Source organism: Vidua chalybeata, chromosome 9 (assembly GCF_026979565.1).
Source record: "Vidua chalybeata isolate OUT-0048 chromosome 9, bVidCha1 merged haplotype, whole genome shotgun sequence".
NCBI classification, from domain to species: domain Eukaryota; kingdom Metazoa; phylum Chordata; class Aves; order Passeriformes; family Viduidae; genus Vidua; species Vidua chalybeata.
In genome coordinates this window covers 8,832,690-8,859,448 of record NC_071538.1, presented here as the reverse complement: position 1 = coordinate 8,859,448, position 26,759 = coordinate 8,832,690, and the positions used below count along the sequence as shown (strand labels likewise).

The window sequence follows — 26,759 nt, the reverse complement described above, 5'->3', positions numbered from 1 at the left end:
GGGGGAGATTCCTAAAAAACCCTTCCTTTAAAATAAGAGAAACTTGGTAAATAACTTCCTTGGGAGGCAAAAAAGAGCTTGCACATGTGGCTAATACAGGATTTGCCCCTAGTGCTTATAGAGGGGGTGATGAGTTGACTTCATGAGTTGTGAACGAGCGCTGGCGGGGATGAGGATGAGGAAGGAATGGAGGAAGGGGGTATTTTCTTCAAGGCTTTAATCCTAAATATCACCATGGGAAAAAAAAAAAAAAAAAAAAAAACTATGGAGAAACCATCTCCAGCACTTCCCTGGGGCCAATTCCCTGCAAAGGGGTAGAGGTGAAGGGCACAGAGCACGTCCCAGCCTGTGCCAAAGCCAAACACGCACTCCAGCTCCCCAAACTCTCCCTCTCCACCAGAAAAATCCAAATATTTGGGCTGGCAGAGCTGCAAAGCTGCGCATGCTTACAGGGGAGTGCTTTATTTTTTTTTTTTTTGCTGCAAGGATGGATGCAGGCCAATGCACTTAATAGTAACCACATGGTAAAATAAATAAGAATGCCTGTATAGACTTAAAAGTAAATGTTAAATATTTGCTCTGACTTTTTTTACTGATGTCTCCTATGCCAGCTTTGAAATGGCCCTGTGGCAAACAGCGCTTTTATTTTTCTTAAGCCTGGAACATTTAATAATTTCTAATTAAAACATCTTACATTTTTAGGATATTTATGAGCAAACTGATATGGGCTCCTAAAATGTGCCAGGAAGGGGTAAAAGCCATACACTACAGTCAGATTTAAAGGGTTTATTTTCTTTCAAAGCCATGTAAAAACTTTATCCACATTTTTTTTCACTTTTGAAAATGTATCTACTGAATACATGGAGGAGTAGCCATTAGCAATTTATATTTCTCTTCCTACATTTAGGAGCATTTTTCTGAAAATAAGTAATCATCCTCCAGGCCCACGGTGGAGAGAGAGCAGCCTGAACACAGGGGCAACTGTTGGGTAATTCCCTGTTGCTGCGAGTCCTTGGGAGCCAGGAGTCAACTTTTACATATCTGGGATGCCTAAGTTAGCTTAAAAAAAATAAAGTAATTTTTGACTGAATGCTTTATTTGCTCTTTTTTCATATTATTTTTGCAAAGAAATGAGTCAACTTTTCCACTATTTTATATATTTAACACAGCAAGAGTGGTGACACATACTACTTCTCTCAACACTTTTAAGACCAAAACCAGTTCCAGTTTATATGGTTTGCTTTTTAAAGAGCAAATCTTTTGGGGAAACTTGCAGTTCTTACAGAAATGAGATTGAGCAACTAAAGTGCACTATTCTTTTTCTTAAAATGTAGAAATATAATAGCTATTTCAGAGCTGACCAACAAAATACTCCAAAAAGTGAGAAATACTGAAAATAACAAATAATCAGTCAAGACATGCTCTAATGGCAGGAAAAAAAAAAAAAAAAAGAAAAAAAAAAAAAAGAAGGAAACATCTCTTGCACATTCAACAGTGTAAAAAACCCCAGCTTTATTTACATTCCCATCATCACCCCACAGCTGACCAACATGGGCTGTCACGGATGCAGGAAGCACAAGAGACCTTCAGGGATGCTCCAGGGGAGAGCAGCTCTCAGGGCAGTTAGTACTGTCTGTCTCAAAGAAAAAAAAAGGAATTTTCCTAGCAAGGGCCACCTGGGTAAGAGGAGGCTCATTTGTATGAATTATGCATGAGCATGCAAGGAAATGCTGCAGCAGGGAATTTAAGGGTGTGTTTTGGCAAGGCACGAGCGCCCATGTTTGCAGCAGATGTGGATTAATATGGCATATCTGAAGGCAAGTCAGGAATCTCCAATTTACACAAGTCATGACTGGACAGGGCTTTTTTTAGCTGCAGTTGGACTGGAAACTTGTCCAGCAGCAGAGCAAAACTGGAAATACTTATTTAATAATTAATACTGGCTGTTTACATTAACTCCCCCTGCCTTCAGAAGTTTTAAGTACATTTCTCCAGCTATCCCCACACAGGAAAGAGAGGAGAATATGCATCATAATAAATAAAAATCCGAGATTACCTGAAGTTCAAGTGCTCCACCAGAACGTACCCATCTGAGGGAGGAGGGAAAAGGAAGGGAATTAGCAAAACCTGGGCCAACGTGGCTGAGCACGAGGGACGTGCCGTGGTTTGGGAGGTGATTTGTTGGGCTGCAGACTCACATCTGCCCTGGGCGTTGCGGCAGATGACGGCGTGGCCCTGCACGGCGTCGATGACATCCAGCTGTTCCCCAGCTGTGAGCGGGAGGTCGGCGCGGCGCTGGCTGCGCACCGAGCGCGTGGCGGTGGCCGTGGCGAGCACGCGGATCTCCTTGTCGTACTGCAGGACAGGGAGTGAGCAAGAGTTATTCTGTATCTGTATCTGAGCAGGCGGATCTCCTTGTCCTACTGCAGGACAGGGAGCGAGCAGGAGTTATTCTGTATCTGTATCTGAGCAGGCAGATCTCCTTGTCATACTGCAGGACAGGGAGCGAGCAGGAGTTATTCTGTATCTGAGCAGGTGGATCTCCTTGTCCTACTGCAGGACAGGGAGCGAGCAGGAGTTATTCTGTATCTGAGCAGGCAGATCTCCTTGTCATACTGCAGGACAGGGAGCGAGCAGGAGTTATTCTGTATCTGAGCAGGTGGATCTCCTTGTCCTACTGCAGGACAGGGAGCGAGCAGGAGTTATTCTGTATCTGAGCAGGCAGATCTCCTTGTCATACTGCAGGACAGGGAGCGAGCAGGAGTTATTCTGTATCTCTGTGTGCAACCTCTGTAAGGGCACTGGGGAGGGAGGGAGGGAAGGAAAGGTTTCAGGTTGGGTTGTGAGGCTTTGGGGAGGAGGGAGAAAAATCTCAGCAACGCCTCTGATGAAGATCCAGATTAGGGGAGTAGGACTGATGACTTGAAGTGGCTACCTAAAACAGAGGCTAGACAAATTTAAGAGAATAAAAGTGGGTATTTATTGAAGGCCTTCAACAGGTACATGTTGGGCAGTCACAGCCTCCCAGAGGCTACGCCCAAGATGGACGGCGGTCATGAGTTTTTCAGGCAATTATAAGTTTGCTCCATTTACATATCAATTAATCCTCCAATTACAGCTACAGGTAATTGTGGGAAAATGGATTTGTAGAAAATTCTCAAATCCTGACAGAAGGCTCACATAGTGTGCATCTGTATGCAAACCTTGAAATAAGAAATGCTGACTTAGAAACGCCATGGCACAGGGCAGACATTGCTGAGAGAGAAATGGAACTAGAAACAAGTTTCAAAGGATGGCATTGCAAATAAGACTGGATACTTTGGAGAAATAGAACTATCAAAGATGCACTGTAGTAAGAGCCATGAGGGGTAATTTTAGATGATTGGCTTTAAGGCATCTACAGCATGGCGTGGCTAAAGCTGATAGGCCAAGAAACACTTAAAGTATATTGTCATTAGGAAATAGTTGGCATCCGATTGTGATGGCATGAATTATAACATGAGTATTGTCTCACCCTTCTCATGAGACTAAAAATGGAATAAAAGTTTTTAAAACACCTCTCAGTTGCCCCATCTCTGGGTCAGAAAAGTGTATAATCTGACAAATCGGTGCCCTGTGTGAGGAGATAACTCGAATTCTGACAAATCGGTGCCCTGTGTGAGGAGATAACTCAAATTGAGTTTGCTCCCCCTCAATTCTCTTTTTTCTATACTTTTCAGGCCCGGGGCAGTAAGCTGCCCTTGAATATCAGGCCTAGAGGAATTGTTTTGTCTGACCAAAATGTGAAGACAGTTAACTGATGCTTTATATGGAGTTTAGAGTTATACACTAATGCAATACAGGATTTGAAAAAATATAAAAGCTAAATCCTAAGGCATCAGGACAACTTTCCCAAGCTGAGGACCAAGACACCACCAGGTGTCTTTTAAGCAAACCACGGAGCTGCTTTTCTCCTCTGGGAACCCCAGATTAGGCGAGAAGGCAACAAGTCAGGGGAAAACTTTCCCAGCATAGCTGAGGACCAACAAGATGAGTGGTTTAAACAAGCCACAGAGCTGCTTTCCTCCCCTGACACAGCTAGAAAGTACCATAAACACGCACCATAAATGTCTCTCTAAAGAACTTCTCTTCTTTGTCCATCTTCTTGCTCTTTTCTTCACCACTCTTCTTGAATTTGAAGATATTTCTGCAACAAGAGAGAGACACACACACACACATGTATTTCTGAACTGCATTTAAATAACCCCTGGCAATCTGAAATTGCAGCCCAGAGCCTAATTCCAGCCTTGTCTGCAAGGAACTCTTAGAATAGCAAAGCACACAAAGTTGACATCCCTATTTCTCAGAAAAGGGTGAATATACAACTCAAATTTAGTGAGGCACAACTTGAGCCGTTTTGTATCTCTGTTTGGGACAATTTTTTTCCTTTGGTCTGTAAGCAGCGTGGGAACAAATAAACTCTCTATTGAGTGTTTCGAATCAGCCCCATTTTTAGGGAAGTCAACAATTGACTTTCCCCCCAGCAGTTTGTCTCCTTCTGGTTTTATTTATGCTCAGAAATAAAGGGTCCCCAGATAACTCTCATCCTGAGTCACTTAAGGAAGTGGGGTTTGACACAGGTCTCCAGATTCCCTTTGGGTTTTTTAGCACATGGAGGAGAAAGTCCCCCAAGCAGACATTTATATGGCACTGTAAAGTGGAAAACAAGTTCTTATAACCCACTTCAAGGGAGTGGGGCATTCCCTGCACATGGGGATGCCACTTTTTCTGATATGTGAAATTACAACTGTAGCATTCATTTTAAAACTAAGACAGGAAACAAACACCAAACAACAACAACAAAAAAAAATCCCCCATCCATTTGTAATAAATTATTCATCCTTGGATGATTTTGATGCACTTAAAATTAAAGTGGAAGGGAAACAAGAGTTGAAATTAGGAACTTCTAAGCTGTGAAGAGATTCCTCCTCGGGCAGGACCTGTGATCTCTAAGGGAAAGTTGAAATTGCATGGACTCCCTGATGGTCTGTAAAGTTATACCTGAGGCTTTGCACAGCACAACCAGTGGTGTTTGAGCAGCCCCATGCAGGAACTCTGTGGTAAGAACCTGAAAAATGGGTCTCTGATTTACATTCAAAGTCCCAGGTATTAGGTCATGAAAAAGGTCATTGTGATGCACATTTTTTGTGATCTAAAAGGGAAAAGAAATCTCCCACTTCCATGTGAATTTTTGCAGCACCAATAACAACAAAAAAAATTGCTTTTATGCACAAATGGCACAGCAAGAGTCAATGCAATCAGCCCAAATAATCAATACTTTAAAATACAAGGCTCTTGCCAAAATCATAGAATCTTAGAATCATAGAATGGTTTTACCCCCCTGCCATGGGCAGGGACATCTTTCATTATCCCAGGTTGCTCCAAGCCCTGGCCAGCCCAGTCTTGGACACTTCCAGAGATCCAGGGGTAGCCACAGCTTCTCTGGACAACCTGAGCCAGGGCCTCACCACCCTCACAGGGAGGAATTCCTTCCAAAAATCTAATCTAAATCTACTAAAATAGCAAAAAGGAGCCAAATATATAGGAAGTAACAACTTTTGGCTCAGCTCAGTGGAAAGTCACGACAAGACTTCAGGATAAGACCTTTGGGTATCCTCCCCTTATGCTCAGTTCAGATCCAAGGGTTTGTTTCACCCTTGAGATATTTTCTGCAAAGACTCCTGAAATCTGCCTTCAAAGGGAAAGGACTATCAACCAACACAAAATGTCCGTGCAATCAGGGACATCCTGTTCCTGAAATCACTCAGGGATGTGTACAAAGTCAGACAAAATGGGAACACAGAATGGAAATCAAGACCTTTCCACGTCGTCGATGCTTTTCCTTTTGTCCTTGTACTCTTTCGCCACCCGAAGTTTTGGCATCTGGACCTTGTACTTGTCATCCTTCCCTCTGAGAGGAACAGACAGACAGGAATTCAGGTTTTTCCCAGCAGATTGTGTCCCCTCCCCAGACCCATGTACCTACAGAGCTGGGATTTTTCTCCATCTCCCCCCACACCCTGCACTGAAATGCAAACACTTGCTGTGATTTACACCAGCACGCGCAGCCACCGCAGTCATCTGGCAGCAAGACACCAGGACATGCTGTTCCTATTAAAAGTAATTTTTCTGACAGAGAGCCTGCCAGGACGGGGCTGATAATCTGGTCTGGGAGACGGAGTTTTCCTTCCTTAGGAAAAAGATCTGATTTTTCATGTGTTTCATGTGTTTCAGGGAGCTGCTCTCTCCTTTTCACGTCTCTGGCGCTAGCTGGGTAACAGCGAGGAAATACCCTGCCAAATCAAACACACACAGGGAGGGCACCTGGACTGTCTCCAGAGGACTGAATCCCAACCAGACCACGACCCTCAGTAGGTTACAGTACCAGGCACAGGTTTGTGCCAGGAGGAAAATCTTGGGTTAAGGACAACCCCGGGATAGAGCACCCTCCTCACCTGGTCTCTCTCTGCCCCGCCTCGACATCATCATACACGTTGTCCTCCTGGGAGACAGCTGCTGTCAGCCAAAGTGCAGGACATAAAATGATTAGGAGATGCCACTCTGAGCCTGCTAGTCCAAAAAATCTATTGCAAAGGAAACTGGGGCTGCTGCTCGTCGCTCAACCCAAAGGGGCCAAGGAAATGCAAAAGGAGCCTTGGAGCTCCCAAACACTCAGCAAAGGTCCAGCACAAGGAATGATGCTTGGGGTTGGTTAGTTGTATTTATGGGCAGTTTTCTGCATGGGTTTGGCCATCCAGCTCCATGGGTGGAGCAGGAGCAGCAGCAAAGCCCCAGCTTTGCACTGCAGCCAGCCCAGGCAGCGTTCTCAACACAAGGACTTGGGTGTGTTCACTCCAGCATCTCCTCAAGGTTGAGGTTGTATCCACCCCATATATGTAAAGGGTGAACTTGACCCTCCAGCAGGCAGGAATAAAGAGTTTTACAAAGAGTAAAACCCTTTGTAAAGGGTTTTGTAAAGCTAGAGTGCCATGGGCCCACATACCACTGCCAGCAGTGGTTCTGCATGGGCTGTTTCACACATTACCTTCCTGGATATATCCAGATCTGCAAGGGAAATGCTCCTTTTTTAAAGCAAAACCACCCAAAATATGAGCAAAACCCCCACCCTCAAATGAAACACAAATCTCTATCAAGTCTTCAAAGCTACTGCTGCCACAATACATGATTTTCAGAAAGGCACAGTGCACCAAGCTGATTGTACAGAACATTTGGATCTTCAAACACACACAGATCCCCAGGAGTCAGGTACAGGTATGTGCTTACCTAAATTTGGTACTGAAATGGAAACCAGTCTGTGGAGAGAAAAAAGGCTTTTAGAAACAGATCTGCACATCAGCAATGCCCAAAAATCCACGAGGAGCCCCAAAAAGCTGTTAATGATGCTCTTGAAGTGGCAGAGACAGGCCGAGGTGTATGGGTACCATACAGCATGGTACCAACAGCATTTCCCAAAATGAAATCCCTTGCTAAATAAGCATTTCTACCCTGACAGCAATAAGAGCCATGTGTTCATCAAGCAGGAAGGATCTACACTGCATCCAAAGAACAGTCCAAACTCCTGCTGCCCTTCTCAACAGCAAGGGGGTTGCTGGATAGTTGGAATTTTTAGTCAGTAGTAATTCCTTCCTGCCAGTCTACCAACATCAGGGGTTGTCCAGGAATTCAAAGGTGGCAATGTCTGTAGATATCTAAGATGATTTCAGGAGCTTTTAGGGTTCTTTGAGACAGGAGAATCACACAAAACCAGCTGGGTCTTTCCCTTTAATGATATTTATATTTGAAGGAGCTGCTACAGGGTGTCTTGTGCGAAAAGATTTGTAAGGAAAACAAACCTTCCTACAAAAAGAGGAAAGAGGAAAGGTTTAACCTGGAACTCCCAAAGAAATAAGAAAAGGCAGGGATTTCCTGGAGTTCAGGCACCGTGTACAGGGTGAGGCACTCGCTGGCAGCAGTGGAGGACAGGTTCTGCAGGTTCTGCACACCTGAGGAAAAGGCAATTTCCCTGGAAGCTTATGGACAGCTTTGCATATTAGAATACCCAAAAAGGCACTGTAGGAAGTTATACAATATTCCCCACCCTGTTAGAATGAAAACTCACTGTCAAACTCCTTCAGCAGATGCTCTTGCCAGCTTGGCTCTGAATGGAACTTGGAATAAAACCCCCATCAACAAGGCTGTCCCTAATCCTGGCTCACAGGTCAAGGCAGCAGGTATCACCATTTTACACTCCCTTGTGTCATGCTGAGGTATCAGAAAGGTACCAAAGGCAGCAGAAAATCTATGAAAGCCTGGAAACTGCTATAGGATCAGCTCCAGGAGATTCCTGATGCCAGAAATTCTGGAGAAGCTGCACAGATTGACCACTGGCCACATCTGCCATGGTAGCTCCTACTGAGTTGATAGAAGCACTTTTGGCCTAAGTTTCCCAAAAAAAAAAGAGCTGTATTCCTTACTCCTAGACCTCCTGCTCTCAAAAAATTGCCAGGAGAAATGCTCAGGTTTGAAGGGGGAAGGGGTGAGATCACCATCATTTTCTTACCTTAGGTTGTTCTTGAGCCTGAAATTGTTCAGCTTCAACTTTTCTATCTTAAACAGGTTTCCAAATGTCTTTTGTTTTCCTGTTCTGTCCAAAAGAGAAACAGGTTTTAAATTAAAAGAGACAAAAGGTGCAGAAGCAGCCCCAGAGACCCCGAGGCAGGGAAAGGGAGGGCAGCAGACCTTGGACCTCAGCTCAGAAGAAGAATTTAAGTGTTAACAGCATCATATGGATGATAGACTCATGGGGATAAGCACCAGCAGAGGAAAAGGTGCTTAATTATTAAGACCAAGCTCCTATCTTTGCTTTTTTTTCCTGTGTTAATTGAAGTTGTCCTCCTCTGGCCCAGCAACTAGAGGGTGATCCAGGTTTCTCTGGAGTGAAAATTCCTGAGGAAAGGGCAGCATCACCCAGAAGCATTGCAGCGACCATTAAAGGGGACATCAGGGACACTTTCTGAGCCACCCTCCATCACATATTTCTATTGTGCCTGTCCTTGAGGAGGACAGTCCGTGGCACACACTTCTCTCTGAAGTTTACAAAGGGTTGCAAATCTACACAGCAATTTTCTTGTAAAGTATCTGCAAGCAAGCCAGGTCCTCCCCTGGGTGTCATTACCCCTGCACAAGGGCCATTAAAAACCCTTTATGTGTCTCAGCACACTTAATCCTGCAGGTGGGATCAATAGAGAGATCACAGAAAGGCAGGTTTGGGGATTAAGACCCTGACCTCTGAAACCCGTGAATTTGGTCCCAAACGGTCTTGAAATTCCTTTGCAGCCCCAGCAAGGTGCACTGCTCCCTTTGTGAATCAGCAGGAGGGTTTTAATTTCTGCACCCACGTGCAGAGGGGCGAAGAAGAGGCACGGATGTGCTTCCCAGGAGTGGGGATATGCATGATCCATCTGGGAACGCTTCCCTCTGGATGGAGGAGCTGCTGCACCCCCACCCCGCAACTCCCAGGGACAATTTGCAGAGAAATGACACTTCCTTCTTTGAATAACCATCCTGTCACCTCCAGGGGGTTCAGCTATCCCCTTTTCCCTCCCTCTCTGTCACACACAGGCTGTACATCCACAGCTGGACTGGGATCCAGATGCAGGCCAGTGCAAGCCTCCCATCCGTAAGGGAAAAGCAGTTTACAGCAACACCTTATTATTCCTCCCACACTGCTCCTCAGGAGAGAGCCACCAGATGCACTCCAAGCAATCCTGTGCCACACTGCCTTTCCCAAAGGCTGTCTCTATTCCTTACAAAAGCAACTTTTTACTGCACGAGGGTAGGGAACCACACAAAACGCAACTGAACTTCACCTTACACCTCTTAATCCATTTGGGAAGCTCAGGCAACACAAAAACCCGAGGCTGCAAAACTCATTGGTTTTATAACACACCCCGTGGAAGCAAATATCTTGAGAGTCTACATAAAAAATGAGCAGGTTGCAAGTTAGTTTACAGTACATGGGGTTCTTCTCCAGCCTTCTGTGATCTCAAATGTGAGCATTTTGTCCTGATTTATGCGGACAGTTTGTCCCTTGAGCATCCCCTCTTTTGGCACACACAAAGAAGGTGCCAATTCCTGAGCAACACTTTTAAACAAGAGAGGGCAAGTGAGGCAGTCCTGTGTGCTTGATGCAGGAATAGGTCTGGGAGAGCAGTACTTGGAAATTATGGAGGGTGTTACAGGAAGAAAAATCCCCCTCACTGCTTTGGGATTTAATTTTGGTAATGACTTTTTGCCCCCTTTTGTGATCCAAAGAGGAAAGAGGGAGGAAGAAGGGAAGAAACCCACCCACACAACAACTTTTCTGCAGTTGAGTCAGAGGGAAAAAGAAAGGTTTCCAGCCAGTACCTGGCATGTGAGATCAAGGCTGAATGGCCAGAATTTCAAAATACAAGCTAAGAAATTGCAACTTACTCTGGTTTTGCTGGGTTATCACCCCCAATCTCAACATCTTCATATGTTTCCTCGTAGCTGTTTCCTGAAACTTAAAACCAAGGCCTGCCATTAAGACAAGTTCAGTAGCAATAAGGTGAGGTTTGCTGGACAAATTGCACCCAGACCTTTTACATTTTACTCTTAAAGAGGCTTCAGGGCTGCTCAAATGAATTCCATGCTAGACATATATACTACTCCCCACTGGTTTTAATGAGAATTCAGAGCAACCCAGCCAGGAGGAGACACTGTAGATGCTGAAAGTGAAGCAAAACCATTCCCAGCATCTCCCAGGGACCAGCCCAAATTAAAAGCAGCTTCTGTTTGAGCTTCCCCACTTACTGCTGTCTGAAGTGAAGGAACTTGAGGCGTCTGAGCCGTGGCTGCTGGAAGACACAAGTGTGACATGGGGGTTTGCAGCAGGAGGGATTTTAAATGACATTTCCTAGGCACAGGCACTGCAAGAGCCCAGGTCCACACTCACAGTCTGTCCTGCAGCTCCTCAACATCGTCATAGATGTCCTCTGGTGCCTGCAGAGACTGCCCAGGGTTTTGGCCCAAGGCTGTTCCTTCTGGCTTTTGAGCACCAACACCCACGCTGTGCCCTGGAAATGAGATTATAAATAAAAAAATAAATAAATGAAATAAATTATAAATAAATGAAATAAACCTTTGCTTTAGGAGCTTTTCTGAGGAATCTCTCAGAGAAAGGACAACTGTTGAGGGTAACACAACAAGTAAGAGCCTACAGATATATTTTCCTTTCCAGGAGTCCAGGAAATTCTCTGCTCTGAGACACTGCAAGAAACAAAAGTGAACAATTTTCAAAGTTTTTAGCTTTAAAAGTCATAAAAATATTTTATGTTTAAAAAACTTAAAATGGCTGTCAATTTTTTCAATTGTGGCAGCTCTGACCCAAATCTTCCTCACCTAAAAGCATCCAAGAGATTATTCTTGGATCTCCAGAGAAGTGATTGGAGAAAAAGCTTGGCATGGCTGGTGGAAATGTTAAGATCCAAATAATGAACCAGTTCACTGGAATACACCTGTAAATCAACATCTTGGAAAGGACCCAAGGAGGATGAGCATCCCTGAGATGGATTTCACTGGGGGCTGGAATCAAGCCTGGGAGTTGCACCTCATGAGGTTAGAAACAGATTATTAGTGGAGAACTCTTAAGTGGCCATGCTAAAACCTTAACTTAAGAGAGTTGGAGCAACGCAGAAATGCAGCCACACAAATAAAAGCAGATATTGTTTGTAAATGAACGTGGGGAGTGGGCAAGGCCAGGCTGGGCAGGGCTTGGAGCGCCCTGGGGCAGTGGAAGGTGTCCCTGCCATGGCAGGGGGTGCAATGAGAGGATCTTTCAGCTCCCTCCAACCCAAACCATTCTGATTCATGCAGTAGATCTTGCTGCACACAGGCACCACCTCAATATGGTCCAGCTAGAGACCAAAACTTCTACAAAACATCCACAAACAGCAAATTAGAAAAGCAGGCAGGGGTGGACCAAACAATTCTCCAAATCAGCCTCTCTGTTGAAGCAGGAGGCTCACCAGGAGTACTTTGGGAAAAAAAAAGTCCCAACAGAAATTACCTCCAGCTGTTCAAAGGTCAAGCAAACCAGCAAGATCTTTTACAGAAACAGACACCAACCAAACCAGAAAATTATTATGAGGTGATTTAAAATAATAAAAAAAAAGAGAAATACCTGAGAACCACACCAATAAAAATAACCACAGTCACAGTCAATTTACACTTTCTCCTTCACACTCCTGCTCTGTCCACAGAGCCCAACAGAGCTACTTTTCTCTCTTTCATCTTTGAAATGCTGCCATATCACACCAGTGGCTTGCAGAGCCTTTGCAGAATAGGACCAGTGAACATTTATAGCTGAAGTTGTGCTTACAGAGGGGATGTGATTTGGTTTAACTGTGCAGCTGAGGTGCCTTTCAGCAGCTCTGGTCGCTGCCTCAGACCATCCTGGCAGAAGGAGCCCAAAGTCAGCCTGGCACCACGAGGAGATGGAGCCAGCACCCATCTCAGCCAGGCACAGAGGGAGACTTCAGGCTCTCATCCTGCCCACTTGCATTTCCACCCAAGCCCCTTTCCTGAGACTCCATAAATTATGAGGAGCAGAGGAGATGGATTTCAGCTCTCACGGATAAGGGCAATCTGCTAGAAAAACAAACACCTCGGCCGGAGTTATGCAGATGGTTAACCAACCTAGGAAGCTGTTTGCACAGCCAAAATAAATGATCCAGACCAGAATACAAACGCTCATGCAACCTTCTGCCCTGGTTTAACTAAATTGGTTCAAGAGTTGCGTCCAAATTTAACGTTCTTTCCCATATGGAAGAGACATTTGGGCAGCAGATGGGGCTGGGGACTGGGGAAACACTCAATGGTGCAACGAGATACTCACAGTGCTCTGCTCTGTCTTTTGCCAGCCCTGGTGGGGTTGGATACGTTGCATTCTGGGGACTGGTCACATCCTGCTTCCCTTGCAGAACCTTCAGCCCACCTCTGCCATCTGCCTTGGCATGGCTGGTGGGAGACATGTACTCATTTCTACCTGTCTGGATCAAACACTGTGTTTGGTCAATGCAGTCCGTAGAAAACAGCTTTCTAATATAGATTTCTATTACACATCTGTGCATCCATAAGAATAGCAATTATCTGTGGACTTAAAACAGCTTCACACCCTTCCCCATCAACCTTTCAGGCTGAAGCAGTTGAGTGATGAACAAGCAAAAGAGAAGGTGGAAACCCCCTGGGATTAAGGGCTCAGGTTTCAACTGTTTCCCAAACAGAGGGAGGACAGAAGGAGAAGAGACATCCTATAACAATTATCAAAATTAACCTCAAGGATACAATACCTCGAACATTTTGTTCTCCTCCAGTTTTGCTGTTTCATCACTTGGTTCTCCCTCTTTTTCATCCTCTATCAGAGCTCTTTCTGGGCTGAAATGTTCAGAAATGAGAGAGAACTCAGCACACAGACACTTCAGCAAAGTCACAAACACTTTGCCTTGTGACAGTGCCCAAATACGTAGCTCATTTTCCCTCTGAATGAGGGAGATGCCCAAATGACCACCAGTAAAGTAAGGGCAAATCCAAATCTAAAGGGATAATGCAAATAATTCTTGGAAGAGAGACAAATTAATACGATTGTTTCCTCATAGCTGGAAAGGACAAAATAGATCCATTTGTGGTGGCACCTGGATCACACGATGTGCCTCCCACCACACTGTATTGAGATTTAGGGAAGAACAAACAGCAACAGGATGCAGGACTTGATACCTTCTTTATCCCAGCATCACAACATTTCCCATAAAAGTGACCCCTTTTTATCACATAACTCTTCAGTCACCACCAAAAACCCAGCCTTCAGACAGTGACCATGAATACACACCACAAGGAGCTCGAAGTGTGACCTATGTAGGGTGAAATTCAGAATGGACATTGCCTTGCCTTGGACCTAGAACCAGGTGCCCCAGTTTGAGAGCCTCATAACTCTCCCTGTTTACACTCTTCAAGTTTCAGTAGGAATAGACAGTGCAATTTTTTTACAATCTCCCCTCCAGATATGAAACAATCTTAGAATCCATGAGTGCTGACAAAGAAAAGCATCATCTCTGCTGTCTTGGTCATGAAATATATGAAATTTCTTTCTATTTACTGAGTGTTACAATATTCAATTCCTAACCCGAATCCGTTGTGGGGTTAGAAGAAGTTTGAGAGAGAGGAAAGGAAATTACCTGGATTTGGCAAAGGGAAAAATCTTCTGTTTCTAGAATAAAGAAGAGGAAAGCCTTCAGCCACTGTGCTTTTCTCAGCAGTCAAGCTTTCATACAAGGCCTCAACTGTCAACTAGCATTTAAAGAAATATTTCTTTCGAAAGCCCAGAAGTATTTTATGTTTGGAATAGTCATCAGACAAGGATATTTCATCTCCTTTGCAGGACAGGGAATACACATATTCACAAACTATACAGGGATAATAAAACAGTGCTAGGGTTGGACCAGTGAAGGTACTGGTCAGCATGGAAGCTGTTACAGAAAGGAGAGCTTGCAGAGGAGGAGGAAGTTTTTTTAAATTTAAATAAAGATTTCCCAGCCTGCCATAAAATGAGACTCCAGCCAAGCCAGAGAACCTCTCTGCAAATCACACAGAGATAAATACGTTTGGAAAGCTGTGCTGCTTCTCAGGCAGTGTGATGGCTTTACAAGCCAGGACTTGAAACTGGAGTTTGACATTTTACAAAGAGTTTCAGCAGGGCCAGAGCTGATGGCCAGGACATGGACATCTCCTGGCACGAGCTCTCAGCTGAGCTCAGCCAAGCAGGGCTTATCTAGGAACAGCTTCAGCAGTTCCTGCCCTGTGCATTCAGGATTTTGCCTTCCCTGCAGGATATTCCCCCTGCCAAGGGAAACTGCCACCCTCTGCAGCCAGGGGGAAGTGAGAAGAGTGATCTGCAGCAGAGAGATCCCTGCAGCAGGGGATGAAGGCCCCTACAGCTGTGCTCACCACACTTGTCCTTCCTTATGAGCCACAACTCCAAGTGTGCTGCCAAGCCAAGCCAACTTTGCTTTTACATCTTTGCAGAGGGATTACCAGCACCAGCTCACCCTTGGCAGGAAATTCCAGTACATTCCAGTGGATTTTTTTCCTCCAAAAATTCGTATTCTTGATATTGGTGCTTAACACTTGGTCCATCAATCCAGCTGGTGTTATCACTTCCTTACATTTCTTCAGTGGAAATCAAGGGAACTGACTCTTCCCACTGGTATATTTGGGAATCTCATTAGTCTTTGTGTCCCCTCTGCAATTTCCTATTTATTTTTTGAGAGTCTTCACAGACAGCACACAGACAAATTCTTGGCAGGTAAGAAATACAGATATTAGAAGTTTTCAAGACACTTACCCTGTGTTTTTCAGGCTCTGCCTTAGGTCCTAGGAAAGATATTTATGAATAGATATTAATTTTTAGTCCATGTTAAAGTCACTGCACTTTTAGGTGCAAAAGTCAGCTTCAGTTGGGATGTTCAGCATCCAGGCACACATTCACCATGTCCTGCTATTATATATATATATATATATATATAATATATATATATATAAATAATATTATATAAATTATATATATATATAATATAATTTATATTATATATTATATTATATATTTTTATATATATATTTGAGCATTGGTTTGCATGCAGGGGGCTGCAGCACCAAGCCTGACTGGCCACAGTTTTCAGGGATCTGTGAAATCCCAGGGGGCTGTGGCAGTCCCCCACAAGGGACTTGCTTGGCTCCTTTCCCACTGGGAGACAAAACCCGTGCACATGGCAGAAGTAACCTCCCCAAAAGAGGCATTGTGAGAGTGTGGAAAATGTAAAAGCAGAGCAGTGGCAACTTTGATAGAGAAAATTATACTGGGAAAAAATATTGGTGGACCTGGAAAAGTCTCGTAGTCTGTGCCCTTCTGTTCCCGAGAAGACACTGAGGTTTGCCTCACTATCTTCTTTTTATTCTCCTCTACATGGGCCATGTCTCATGATATTCCCCACTGAGTTTTACTATAAGCATCATTTTACCCCCAGAATTTTAACTTGTTTTCCCATTGCCCCACTGCACAGGGGGACAGGACACTCAAACTTGTTCTCCCAGACCACTGTGCAGCTGCTTTTCTCAACAAGAAACTGTATTATTTCCTATTTTAAAGGCTTTTTTTTCCCAGCTAGCATGTAATTCACCTCACAGTGCTGCCTTTCAAAGTACCTTCAATGACACACAAGGTTGTGGTGTCCCCAGACTGATTCAGGTACATCGGGGTTTCTTCATAATTATTCTGCTCTTCAAGTTGAGCACTGAGAAGATGAAAAAGAGAGAAAAGATTTTTTTTTTTCGCCTTTCAGTAGTATGAAAAAAAAAATCATCTTAAGGACAAGGAAATCAAGCACTTTGGTAGTGAGCCTACAAAAAAGCAAGGTGAAATCAGGAATTCCTCAGGGGGAGAGGAGACCTGTGGCAGATGCAGGGCTCAGCTGAACCTTCCCCCTGACTCCACGCTCCCACTGCTTGTCCTTTGGGAGGCCAGGCTGCATTTACAGGGCTCAAAGCACACCCTCTACCAGGGTTAGAGTCTCCTGCCTACAGCAATCCCTCAAGTAGAAACAGGGAAAAAAAAAAAACCAAAAAAAACCACCAAAAAAACCAACATGAAACAAGGAAATTGACAAGCACAGCATTTTTCAAGCCTACTCAGGTACTTTGAAATTGATAACAATTCCCATTTGTACTCTTTGGCACTTGGCTTCTCATGGGAGGGAACAAAAGGGGAAGCAGAGATAGCAGAGGGGACTTTTAAAGGTCCTGCTCCTGAGCTTATCAAGCCACCCACTCCATGCCAACACCGCGAGTGGCACGTGCCAGCCACAGGAGGAGGGAAAGCACCACAGCTCCAGCACCACACAGCCTCAAGTGCTGGGCTCCCCAATCCAGTTCCCATCTCCCCATCCTCCTTTTTCCTTCCCTCCTCCAGAAAGTCACGGTAGTGTCATTTGGGAGAAGATGCAGAGGGAAAAAAACAGCATTCCTGAATGACCCAGGCGAATCCAGCGGTCCTTCCCCTCCGCCCACAGAGGTGGAGGTTTTGGCATTTTAGGAATGTACCAGGAAGCAGCAAATGCACAAGACACAGCTTGCAACACACGTGGGGGACAGGGTAAGGCAGGGAAAGAGCACCAGGAAGAATTCTAGTAAGAATTTCTTTCTTCTAGCTGTAAAAAACCTCAGGGAGGGTCTGGTTTGCCTGGAATCACCCCGCTGTCACAACTCAGCTTCAGCAGAGAAAGGACTAAGGGCAAAACAGAACACGAGGAACAAGAAACTCAAGGTGCACTTTGACAGCAGTGAAATCAGAGAAGGAAACAACCCCTGAAGTCAAGCAGAAGGCTGTGCTGATGGCAGGGGCTGCCCCAGCCCCCCGGTGTCCCCTGCAGCCCCCCAGCACTGGGACACTGCCTTGCTGTCCCACAGCGTGTTCATCCCCACTCAGCTCAGGAACAGTCAGCACAAGAAACGATGTCAGGGTCTCTGAGACCAGATTTCATTCCAGGTGAGGCTTTGAGGAGGGGAATTCCTGTCCTCAAACTGCTGGTATTTTGCTTTTATGCCAAAGTTATTGAATTAATTTCCCCTGTTATCACACAGTTAATATTTAACAAGTGATCTACTGTAAAGACCATATCACAAGTGTTGGAGCAAGACAGCTAACCCTGCTGCATTACATTGCTAGAAGAGCTTCTTGCAGTGCAGGACAGCTTTGGAGGAGGTTATTTTTTGACCAGTTCTCTTCTGACAAGTACAGGTTAAAAGTTAACACCAGCCCACGCTGGCAGGAGCACCTCATGATGTCAAGAACAACTTGCTGTCGATAGCTGGAGGAGCTGTTTGGGCACAGAAAGTATTTTAAGAATTCCCCTCTCTTTGCTTTGGTTCAGCTGTTCCATTTCCCCTTTTCACAACTACAACAAAACATGTGTATGAGTATTTTCCCCCGCTTTTGCTGTTCTTGTTGTACAAAACCCAGGCTGCTGCACAACCACTCATGACAAGTCAGAGACCAGAAAAATCAGGATCTCCCTGCATACAGAAGAGTTGTGTCTGCAAGATTTTTGAGCTGTTTCAGACAAACTCAAGTGATTTTGGACCACCACCCAATAAAAACCTCACTTCAGCAAGTGGAGGCAGCTGAAGGGCTGGGATGGTGAGGGAGGGCAGTGGCTGCACAAACACAGGATCACAGAACAGTGCAGGAATACAAATTCCTTTGCTGCTGGCAAAGAAACCCCCAACACCTTCTGGTTATGCCAGGGCTTTGTTTCAGCAACAGTTTTCAAAAGGATTTCTTTTCTAAAAACACAAAACTTGAGTACACAGCTCACAGGAAGCAGAAAACACACAGGGAGGTGTGGGGGGGTGATGACTGTGCAACAAAAGCAATGGCTTTTTTGGGAGTTCTGCTTCCCACCAGCTAAACCAGACCTAAAGACACATGGATATGATTCTCCATGAGGCTTTAAGAGTCCACATGAGAGAAGAGGGGTGAAGTTTTCTCCATTAGGAAAGGGTGCTCCCAGCCAGCTTTGAGCTTGCCATGTAGGTTCATCACACAGTCACAGAATCCTAGAATGGGCTGGGTTGGAAGGAACCTTAAAGATGATTCAGTTCCAAACCCTCCCTCTCCCACAAGCAGGGACACTTTCCACTAGACCACCCTGCTCAGGATCCCATCCAACCTGGCCTTGCACACTCCAGTTCCTTGAACAGCCCCTGGAGCAAGCTGCTGCCTCCAGGAGTGGGCCATTCCCTCCAGGCTGAAGGGGAAATGGGATGGGGATGTTCCCACCGATGCCTCAGGTTTTAGCTTTTATACTTTTCAGATTCTGTGCTGCTTTAATGCGTACGTCTAAGCTTCATATTATGGGATGGTGAGCTCTCTTCACAGATCAGGGAGACAAAACAATTCCTTCTCCAGCTGGGGACCAAGGACAAATGATCCAAATCTCAGGCCCAGGAGCACAAACAGCGTGGGCTGGAGAGAGAAAAACAAGCAGGATGGGACTGCATGGGCTAAAGCTGAAATGGGACAATGAACTGCAAGGTGCAAATGGAGCAGAGCTGATCCCAGTGAGAGCCCCGGGAGCGCTCGTGCATTTTGGGACCATTTTGGTTCATCTTGGGTGCAGCCCTGGCTGGACTCTTGTGCTGCCCAAGGTGGATCCATGGAGGAGATCCTTGGAATAAATCCCTGCTTTATTCTGTAACTCCATCCAGCCTCTGTTCTAGGTCAGCCTTCACAAGGCATCACCATCACCTGTGAGCCACGCCCTGCCTCTCCCCAGGCTCACCTTTCAGGGGTCAGGTAATCCTCTTCTCCAGCAGCTGCACACAAAGACACAGAGGATTAGTGTTGGAAGGCAAGCCCACGCCCCCCCAGAGCACATGGGGGGTGTGACAGGGACAGCCCTTCCTCGCTGCACACAAAGGCAGGTGTGACACAGGACTGCCAGCACAAACTGGGGACGTGGCTCTGTTATTTTGTCATTATTATTTCACATTTCCTGGCAACAATCTCAGGCTTTCTAGAGACAGATAATACTGGGAGGGCATGGAGATGATGGCATAGAAATGTAACTAGCTCCCCCCACCAGATCAGTATATTTAGAAAAGGCAAGTAGGCTAGAAAAGAGTTTCAGTGAAAAACCCTCTTTCCCTCTTGTTCTTATCAAAGCCAGGGCACACCAATAAGAACTGGCACTGTAAAGCCAAAGAGACTTTAGCAGAGCCCTTCTTACAAAAGCAGCTCCCTTTGAATCCATAAAAAGTTGTGCCTAAAGATCTGGCTGTAATTAAGGCTGTATCTATAAAGAAACACCACTTAGCAGCTTAATAAGTGGTCCAGAATATTCTATTATGCAACATCAATAGGGTTTTATTATGGGAAACTGAACTTTTGCATTTCTTGATGTCGGAACACTTAACGACATTGCCCTCTGTTGTAGTTAAAACAGAAGTGGGGGGGATTAGCAGACTATTTTCTAACAATTTTATTGTGCCTTCCCACAGTTGTGTGCTCCAGAGTGGAGGCATTTCCCATTGAAGAGGAGTGATAAAGATCAGCTCAGCTCACAGGCAGCTGCTGCTGCTTTACAGCCAGCTGTAAACTGCTCTCAGCACGGAGGGAAGCGGGTTTCTGAGCATGGGATGGCGTCCAGCCTGGAAAACCAGATCCCTTTTCCAGATTAAGAGCAAAAATCGGCCCCACTGAAACTGCTGAGCTCTTATTAATGTTTGAGGAAGAAGTTATAAACAAGTAACAATGTCTGATTTCGGTGTTCTGGAAATCGCGGCCTTACAGCTGTCAATAAACTGCTCATTTTAATTCCTTTTCTATAGAACAGATCTGGGGGAAAAAGACTAAATATCTCTTACTTGTTTCATTTCCTCTGTGGACCAAAGGCATGGTGCTTTGGAAAGCACTGAGATCAACCTTTGGGGGTCTTGGAGGCTTCCCAGGGGCAGGACCCAGGGACTCAGCTGAAGGGAGAGGTTTAATCCTTGGCCACTTGCTCCCGGGGCTGTAAGACCATTTTCCTGCTCCAGGCTGGCAGAAGGGAGGTTCCAGTTCTGCTCCAGAGAAGCACAAGGACAGGCAGCAATTAGCCCTGATTTAAGCAAAAATCCACACAGGATCATTAGTTGTTGCACTGACATTTCTAACCAGCTCTGCCTCCTCCCAGTTTCAGTGTCCCCATCACACAGCAGGTGCTACCAGAATGGCAGAACAAATGGAAATGCCCATTTTTACAGATTTTTACCACGTGAACCACGCTGGGGTCTCAGCTCTTGACAGCTCCCTTCCTCTGGATTATAAAACACCAGCCCAATTTTCTGCGCTGGTAACAGTTTAATCCACCAGGATTTAGGGCCGTGGCTGTTTGCAGTGCTCAGGCCAGGTGAGGTGGCTTTCCAGGGTAAACAGAGATTTAAGGTTTTCAGTGCCCCGTCACCCAGTCACGTCAGCAAGGGGAGTTTCACAGCCTCTGAGTTTCCCAGCAGCAGTTTCTCTAAGAAATATCTTCTCAGATCTTAAATATGACCTTCTGCAAAGCTGGGAGGGTGCAGAGGCGGGGGGTGGGAATTCAGGTTTAAGCTCTTTCATGTCACTAAAGGGGGGTGGGAATTCAGGTTTAAGCTCTTTTAATTAGAATTAAACTGTCTTTGCAGACCAGCCTTTCACATCTGTGTGAAGTCACATTTACCTTGGGATTGCAAACGGCCAAAGCACACCAAAACTAAGATAGTTTCCTGTGCTCTGTTTTCATCCTACTCTCAAAATGTGGGCAATTTCTTAGAGTTTATTTTTAAAATGTGGGCAATTAGAGTTTATTTTTAAAATGTGGGCAATTAGAGTTTATTTCTCAGAGTTTATTTTTAAAATAATTTCTTGGATATTCCTCTTACCCAAGTGGAGCAGCAGTTTGAGACCCCTTTGTTACCTCCAGGGCCTCCTGAACAAGAACAGAACATTCCAATGGGCCAGCTTGGCCTCTTGTTTGAGGGTCCCAACCCCCAGGAGCTTTTCTCTCCTGCTGCTGTATCCTGCACTTCCAGATCACCTATACACTCATATATTTCTATATTCAGGGTTAAGAATACACCTTTCCATACCTTTCTGGTGCTGAGGTGGCTCTCTTGGTACACGATAACCCGACTGGCAGAACGCAGATGCCACCACAGCCTCAGCACGTGCTCCATCAGAGCTCCTGTCTCCTCTGGGAGCCTGAGGAAGAGCTATCCCTCTGCCATGCAGAGCATCCTTCCTCTGGGCACGCCAGTCCAGGACAGGGCAGCTTCCAGAGGGTGGCATCCTGGCACTGCCTGATGCAGCAGGAGCTGAGTTTGCTGCCCGCTGGGCTGGGAGTCTTGGACTTGTTTTCTCCTTGCGGGATAAAGTCTCTTCCCAGATCTGTAGGACATGCTGGAAAGAATCTGAGAGCTGAGGGTCCTCTGGAGTTGTTTGGCTGGATCCTTGCTGGTCAGTGCCACAGGAGAGCAGAGGCTTTTCTGAGCTGCTCTTGGGAGAACTCAGCCCTTTCTCCGAGGCGCTGCCCGTGTGCTCTTTGTTGCGCCCCGTCCGCTCCCTGTAGCCCTGAGGCAGTGCCAAGGGGTTGTGCTGGGTGAGCACAGGGGGCTGGGAGCTGGGGTGGGCAGGTTTGGACACTTTGACCTCTCTCTTAGTCAGGGGCAGAGGGCTGGAGCTGGTGTTCCCTGCAGAGCCAGGCTTGGGGGCGATCTCCGTGGGAGGTTTCTGCCCTGGTTTGTTGGCCAAGTTGGAGTCATTCTGAAATTTTGCTCGGAGGGCTTTGAAATCAGTCACACCTTCCTGGGTGAGGGGAGAGAGGAGAGCACAGAACAGCTGCTTACAGAGGTGGCAACAGGCAATTTAAACAATCATGCTCTTTTCAGAGAGAAACAGGCTGCACACTCAACCTTGGTCACCAAGGATATGCCGATCCTGGTGAAAATTTAAAAGCAGCAGAGGAGAATTTGCTCTTTCAAAGGATCCTCCAAAGGCTCACAAATCACTTCTGGTGAAGACAAAAGAGCTGAAAACGGTGGGAAAATGCAGGAGCACAGCATGGAAACCAAGCAGGAGCAGTGTGGCCAGGGGAAATGCCTCCTTCTCCCCAGTGTCACCCAGTGATGGAGAATTTCCCTCGGGAGGATCTGGCAAACACTGAGTTGAATGTTAAAGCTTTCCTGGCAGAGGTGCTGCAATGCTGTTTATACACCTGCTGGGTATGAAAGCTGCAGTTTATTTTCAGTACACAAGCACCAAACAGGGGAGAGGCCAGTGCTGCTCCAGAGATGCCCAGTCCATCCCCACCCTCCTTGAGAAAACTCCACCATGAGAAGAGAAGCACTAAATAACCTACTTGGTGCTGCACTCCTAATGACCTCTGGGACAAAAATCTTTTCCTCCAGGGTGCTGGTTCAGCTTAGGGTCCCTTAAGTCACCCAGGGCTCTTTGGATGCTTCTCCCCTTGCCTTTCATGCCACTCCAGGAAGCGGAGCACGCATAACCCAAACACACGGCACTCGGAGAGCATCTCCCAGTGCAGGTGATGGATACTGGCTGTCACACTCAGTTCCTCTCCCACACAGTTACCAGACCCCAGGTTCTTGAAGAAAAGGAGCAAATCAGCGACAGTGCAGTTTAAAAGGGCACCTAAAGAACATTTTGTTTCAGCCCCTCACTCCCCTGCGTCCCACGCTGGAGAAAAGGGACCACGATTTTTGCCTGCAGTGCCGTGGCTTAAATTCAGCCCTGAACTGAACTAGGGAGAAAATATGAAGAAAAATTTATGAGCTACTTAAGTCCTTGAACTGCTCTATAACTTTTTATATGCCATGATTACATTAGGTGCTCTGCTCTGGCAGCTTAGTTCAGCACAAGGCTTCACGAGAACCTGTCTAATGAGGAAATTGGAAAAAATTATCTAGGACAGAACTTCGTTATTCTGAAAAAAGCTCCAGCCTTAAGTGTTAAGACAGAACAGATGAATAGCATACTGAGGTTTTATTGCATTTAATTGCACGATTTATTAAACACTGACAATTTCTCTTGAATAACCCCTTTCACTGACTTTATTACTTTCACAGGGTAGTACATGATGTAAAGAACCAGCCCTTGGGGGAGAGGTTTGAATTGCTCCAATTATATTTCATATTAGTGGTCAGCAGCCTGATGCTGTGTGAGCTGCCCAGACAGGCTAATCTAGGGGCGAGCCATGGGAACGGGAGCTTCCAGAGGCACACGGAGGATGAATCAGGTTTTGGGGGGAAAAAAAATGTTAAAAAAATCCCACATGCACCCAGATCCCTCCAGCGATGCCAGACAGGAAATAAAGCAGTGAGGTGCCCCAGTGCAATTGCAGGGAGCTGTTGCACCAGCTGCAGCAGTGGTTGAAGAGTTCAGAGCTGTTTACCTCCCCGTGCTGATTTTCTTTACTGCAGCAAACAATTCCTCATCAGTGCCCTCAGAGACAAAGAAAAGCGAAAGGAAAAAGTACCTGCTTGTCTCAGAGTGCCCCAGGCGAGGCAGACACGGGGTTCTTGGTCAGGCCTCTCCCTGGCGCTGGCTGTGACAGAAATGGGCTGTGACAGTCACGAGCTTGGCACTAAGTTTAATTAAAGTGGGATGGATATGAGCTTTCCTTTCCCTCCTTCAAATTGTTATTCATCTTGCCCTGAAAGGGCAGCTTCAGCTGATTTGCCTAATTAAGAGGGAGATTACCTGTGCTCAATGCACTCTCAGTGCCCCTCACTCGGATATGGTTCCCCCAGAGTGCAGCCTGATGGGATGCTCATGGGAAGCAGGGACAAGTACAGACCCCAGCCAAATAGAGAGAACTGCTGGGGTGGATTGGGTTAAATTGCCACCTCTTGCACACCCACACCCAGCTGGGCAATCCATCCCTCCCCAAAAAAGCTCCTGCAAATGCTGTTTCCTTGCACAGGGCCGAGCTTAGCCAGACCCTCCAAGGTGCAGTGAGTTCTCCCAGTCTCTGCAGGGATGATTCTCCATCAGAGCTGGGACTGTTTCAAACCACAAACCCATCCAAGCAGCTCTCCTGTTTGATCCATGCACCTTCAGCTGGCCCAGGGAGGTGCTCAGGCTAAACACAGTGTCACAGGCAGGACACACGTGGAGTCCCAGTGTCCCAGGAGTCCAGGGAGGGCTCAGGTCCCCTGAAAATCAGACCAGCTGACAAGCAGGGAGAATAAACTCATAAATTTAAAGGCTTGCCAAAAGCTCACAACGTGTATTACAGCTACATCTGGCCAAATAATCGACTGTGAATAATACTACATTTGGCAAAAGCCCACGCAAGATGAGAGGGGAAGAGAGAGAAAAAGGGAAACAAACTCCCACTGGCCGGAAAGCTGTGAGCATTAAGGAGTCAGGGGACAGAAGCATTACAGAGTCAGGGGGCAGTGAAACTTTCCATATTTTCTCCCTAAAAATAAAGTGCTCTTCTAACATCGAGATCAGTCTAGGAAGCAGAATAAAGCTCAGCTTAGGCCTATGATAAGGGCACCTTTTAGAAGGAGCACCAGCAGGAGGTTTAGGCTGATACTTTGGACTAAACAAAAGGAATCTGAATTACAGAATCCTAGAATGGTTTGGATTGCAATGGACTTTAAAGATCAGTTTGTTCCAACCCCTTGCCATGAGCACACTCAACACTGACCAGGTTGCTCCAGGCCCCATCCAACCTGGCCTTGGACACATACAGGGATGGGGCAACCTGTGCCAGGGCCTCCCTACCCTCACAAGGAAGAATTTCTTCCTAATAGCTGATCTAACCCTGCTCTCTTTCAGTTTGAAGCCATCTCCCTTATCCTGTCATTCCAGGGCTTTGTCAGAAGTCTCTTTCCAGCTCCCCTGCAGCCCCTTCAGGTACTGAAATGCAATAAGCTCTTCCCCAAAGCCTTCTCTTCTCAATTAATTAATTAAATTGAACTAATTCTCATTAGTTTCCTGAAGTTGCTTTTCTAAAATGAATCAACACAGGAAAATAAACCTCATTCAAGACGTGGCACACCGAACAGCCGAGAGGAAGCACTGCCTGTTCCCCTCCTGGAATTTTTCTGGTTTACTCCATCCTTTATCTTGATTCCCAAGGGAGCTGTGGTGGGTAAATGTTTAATCTGTGCTGCCCTCTGCCCTGGCGTGGGACTGCTGGAGCCAAGCCCAGGCACCCCAGGGCAGGCACTGCAGATATCATCGACTCATTAACCCTCTGGCTTCTCCCAAAATAAGTCAATAAACCCCACCTCGGCTTTTTGTTACATTAAGAGGCACAACTGCAGCTCGTGTCAGAGTGAGAGGGGAAGAAAGCAGGCGCTGGGAGCCCCTGCTTGGGGCAGCAAAGCAATATTTGTGTGTTCTGCACACGGAGCGGGAGCGGCGATGAGCGCGCACCTCACTGCCAGGATAAATTGCTCCCAGCACTCCATGGAGAGAACAGCCCCAAGCTATGGATCAGCAGCAGAAAAGCGAGCAGAAATCCTTCCCCCGGGCCAGCTGCAGAAGAGACAGAGCCCCAGCAGTTACCAGGTCCATCCCTCGCTGCTCCACGCCAGCTCCAGCGCTTCAGCCCGGCATGTTCCGTGTGCCCTGCCTGCCCCCGTGCAGTCCTGCAGCCAGGTGAGGCGGAGCCAGCCCTAAACACACCTGAGCTGAGCCTGGCTCTGCCCCCGGGGCGGGGAGAGCCTCACCTGGGCAGGGCTGAGCCTGCCCAGCACTCCCTGACCTGAGCCACAAATGTCAGCACCGCGGCAGGCTTGGGATGGGAAAGGGAGAGCTCAGGTTTGGTTTGCTTTTTGAGGGAAAGAATGGCACTTGCTCTCAGCATGGGTGCCCTCACAGCACCGTCTGTGTCCGTGTGATGTCCATGTCTGTGGAAGTTTGTAGGATCTTTGAGTGGTTTGGTAAGAAGGGACTGTAAATATTGTCCAGTTCCAACCCCCCAGCATGTTCTCAGGTCCCTTCTCACACCTGGGGCAAGCAAAACTGAGCAGAGATGCGGAGCCCCATGATGTCCAGCAGTAATTCTCACCCCAAATTTCAGGTCTCCCCATAGGTGACA

General features: G+C 46.3%; 1 protein-coding gene across 4 annotated transcripts; it reads right to left on the bottom strand.

Moving 5' to 3' along the window:
* Positions 1-855: 855 nt before the first annotated feature.
* Positions 856-26,299, bottom strand: FYB2 (FYN binding protein 2). Of its 4 annotated transcripts, none has more exons than XM_053950448.1 (20): positions 26,225-26,299; positions 21,772-22,486; positions 20,533-20,727; positions 19,449-19,482; positions 16,315-16,403; positions 15,458-15,486; positions 14,292-14,323; positions 13,410-13,494; positions 12,956-13,121; positions 11,015-11,135; positions 10,873-10,916; positions 10,513-10,582; positions 8,600-8,683; positions 7,324-7,352; positions 6,495-6,555; positions 5,858-5,950; positions 4,102-4,186; positions 2,199-2,355; positions 2,057-2,090; positions 856-1,633 (listed from the first exon to the last, which is right to left on the bottom strand). In XM_053950448.1, exons 1-20 carry the CDS (start codon positions 26,231-26,233, stop codon positions 1,624-1,626), a joined length of 2,142 nt encoding a protein of 713 aa, XP_053806423.1. In that variant the 5' UTR covers positions 26,234-26,299; the 3' UTR covers positions 856-1,623. The 4 variants fall into 4 exon arrangements, with proteins under 4 accessions (XP_053806423.1, XP_053806424.1, XP_053806425.1 ...); XM_053950449.1 differs by having other exon boundaries at positions 6,495-6,552; XM_053950450.1 differs by having other exon boundaries at positions 10,873-10,913.
* Positions 26,300-26,759: the final 460 nt, after the last annotated feature.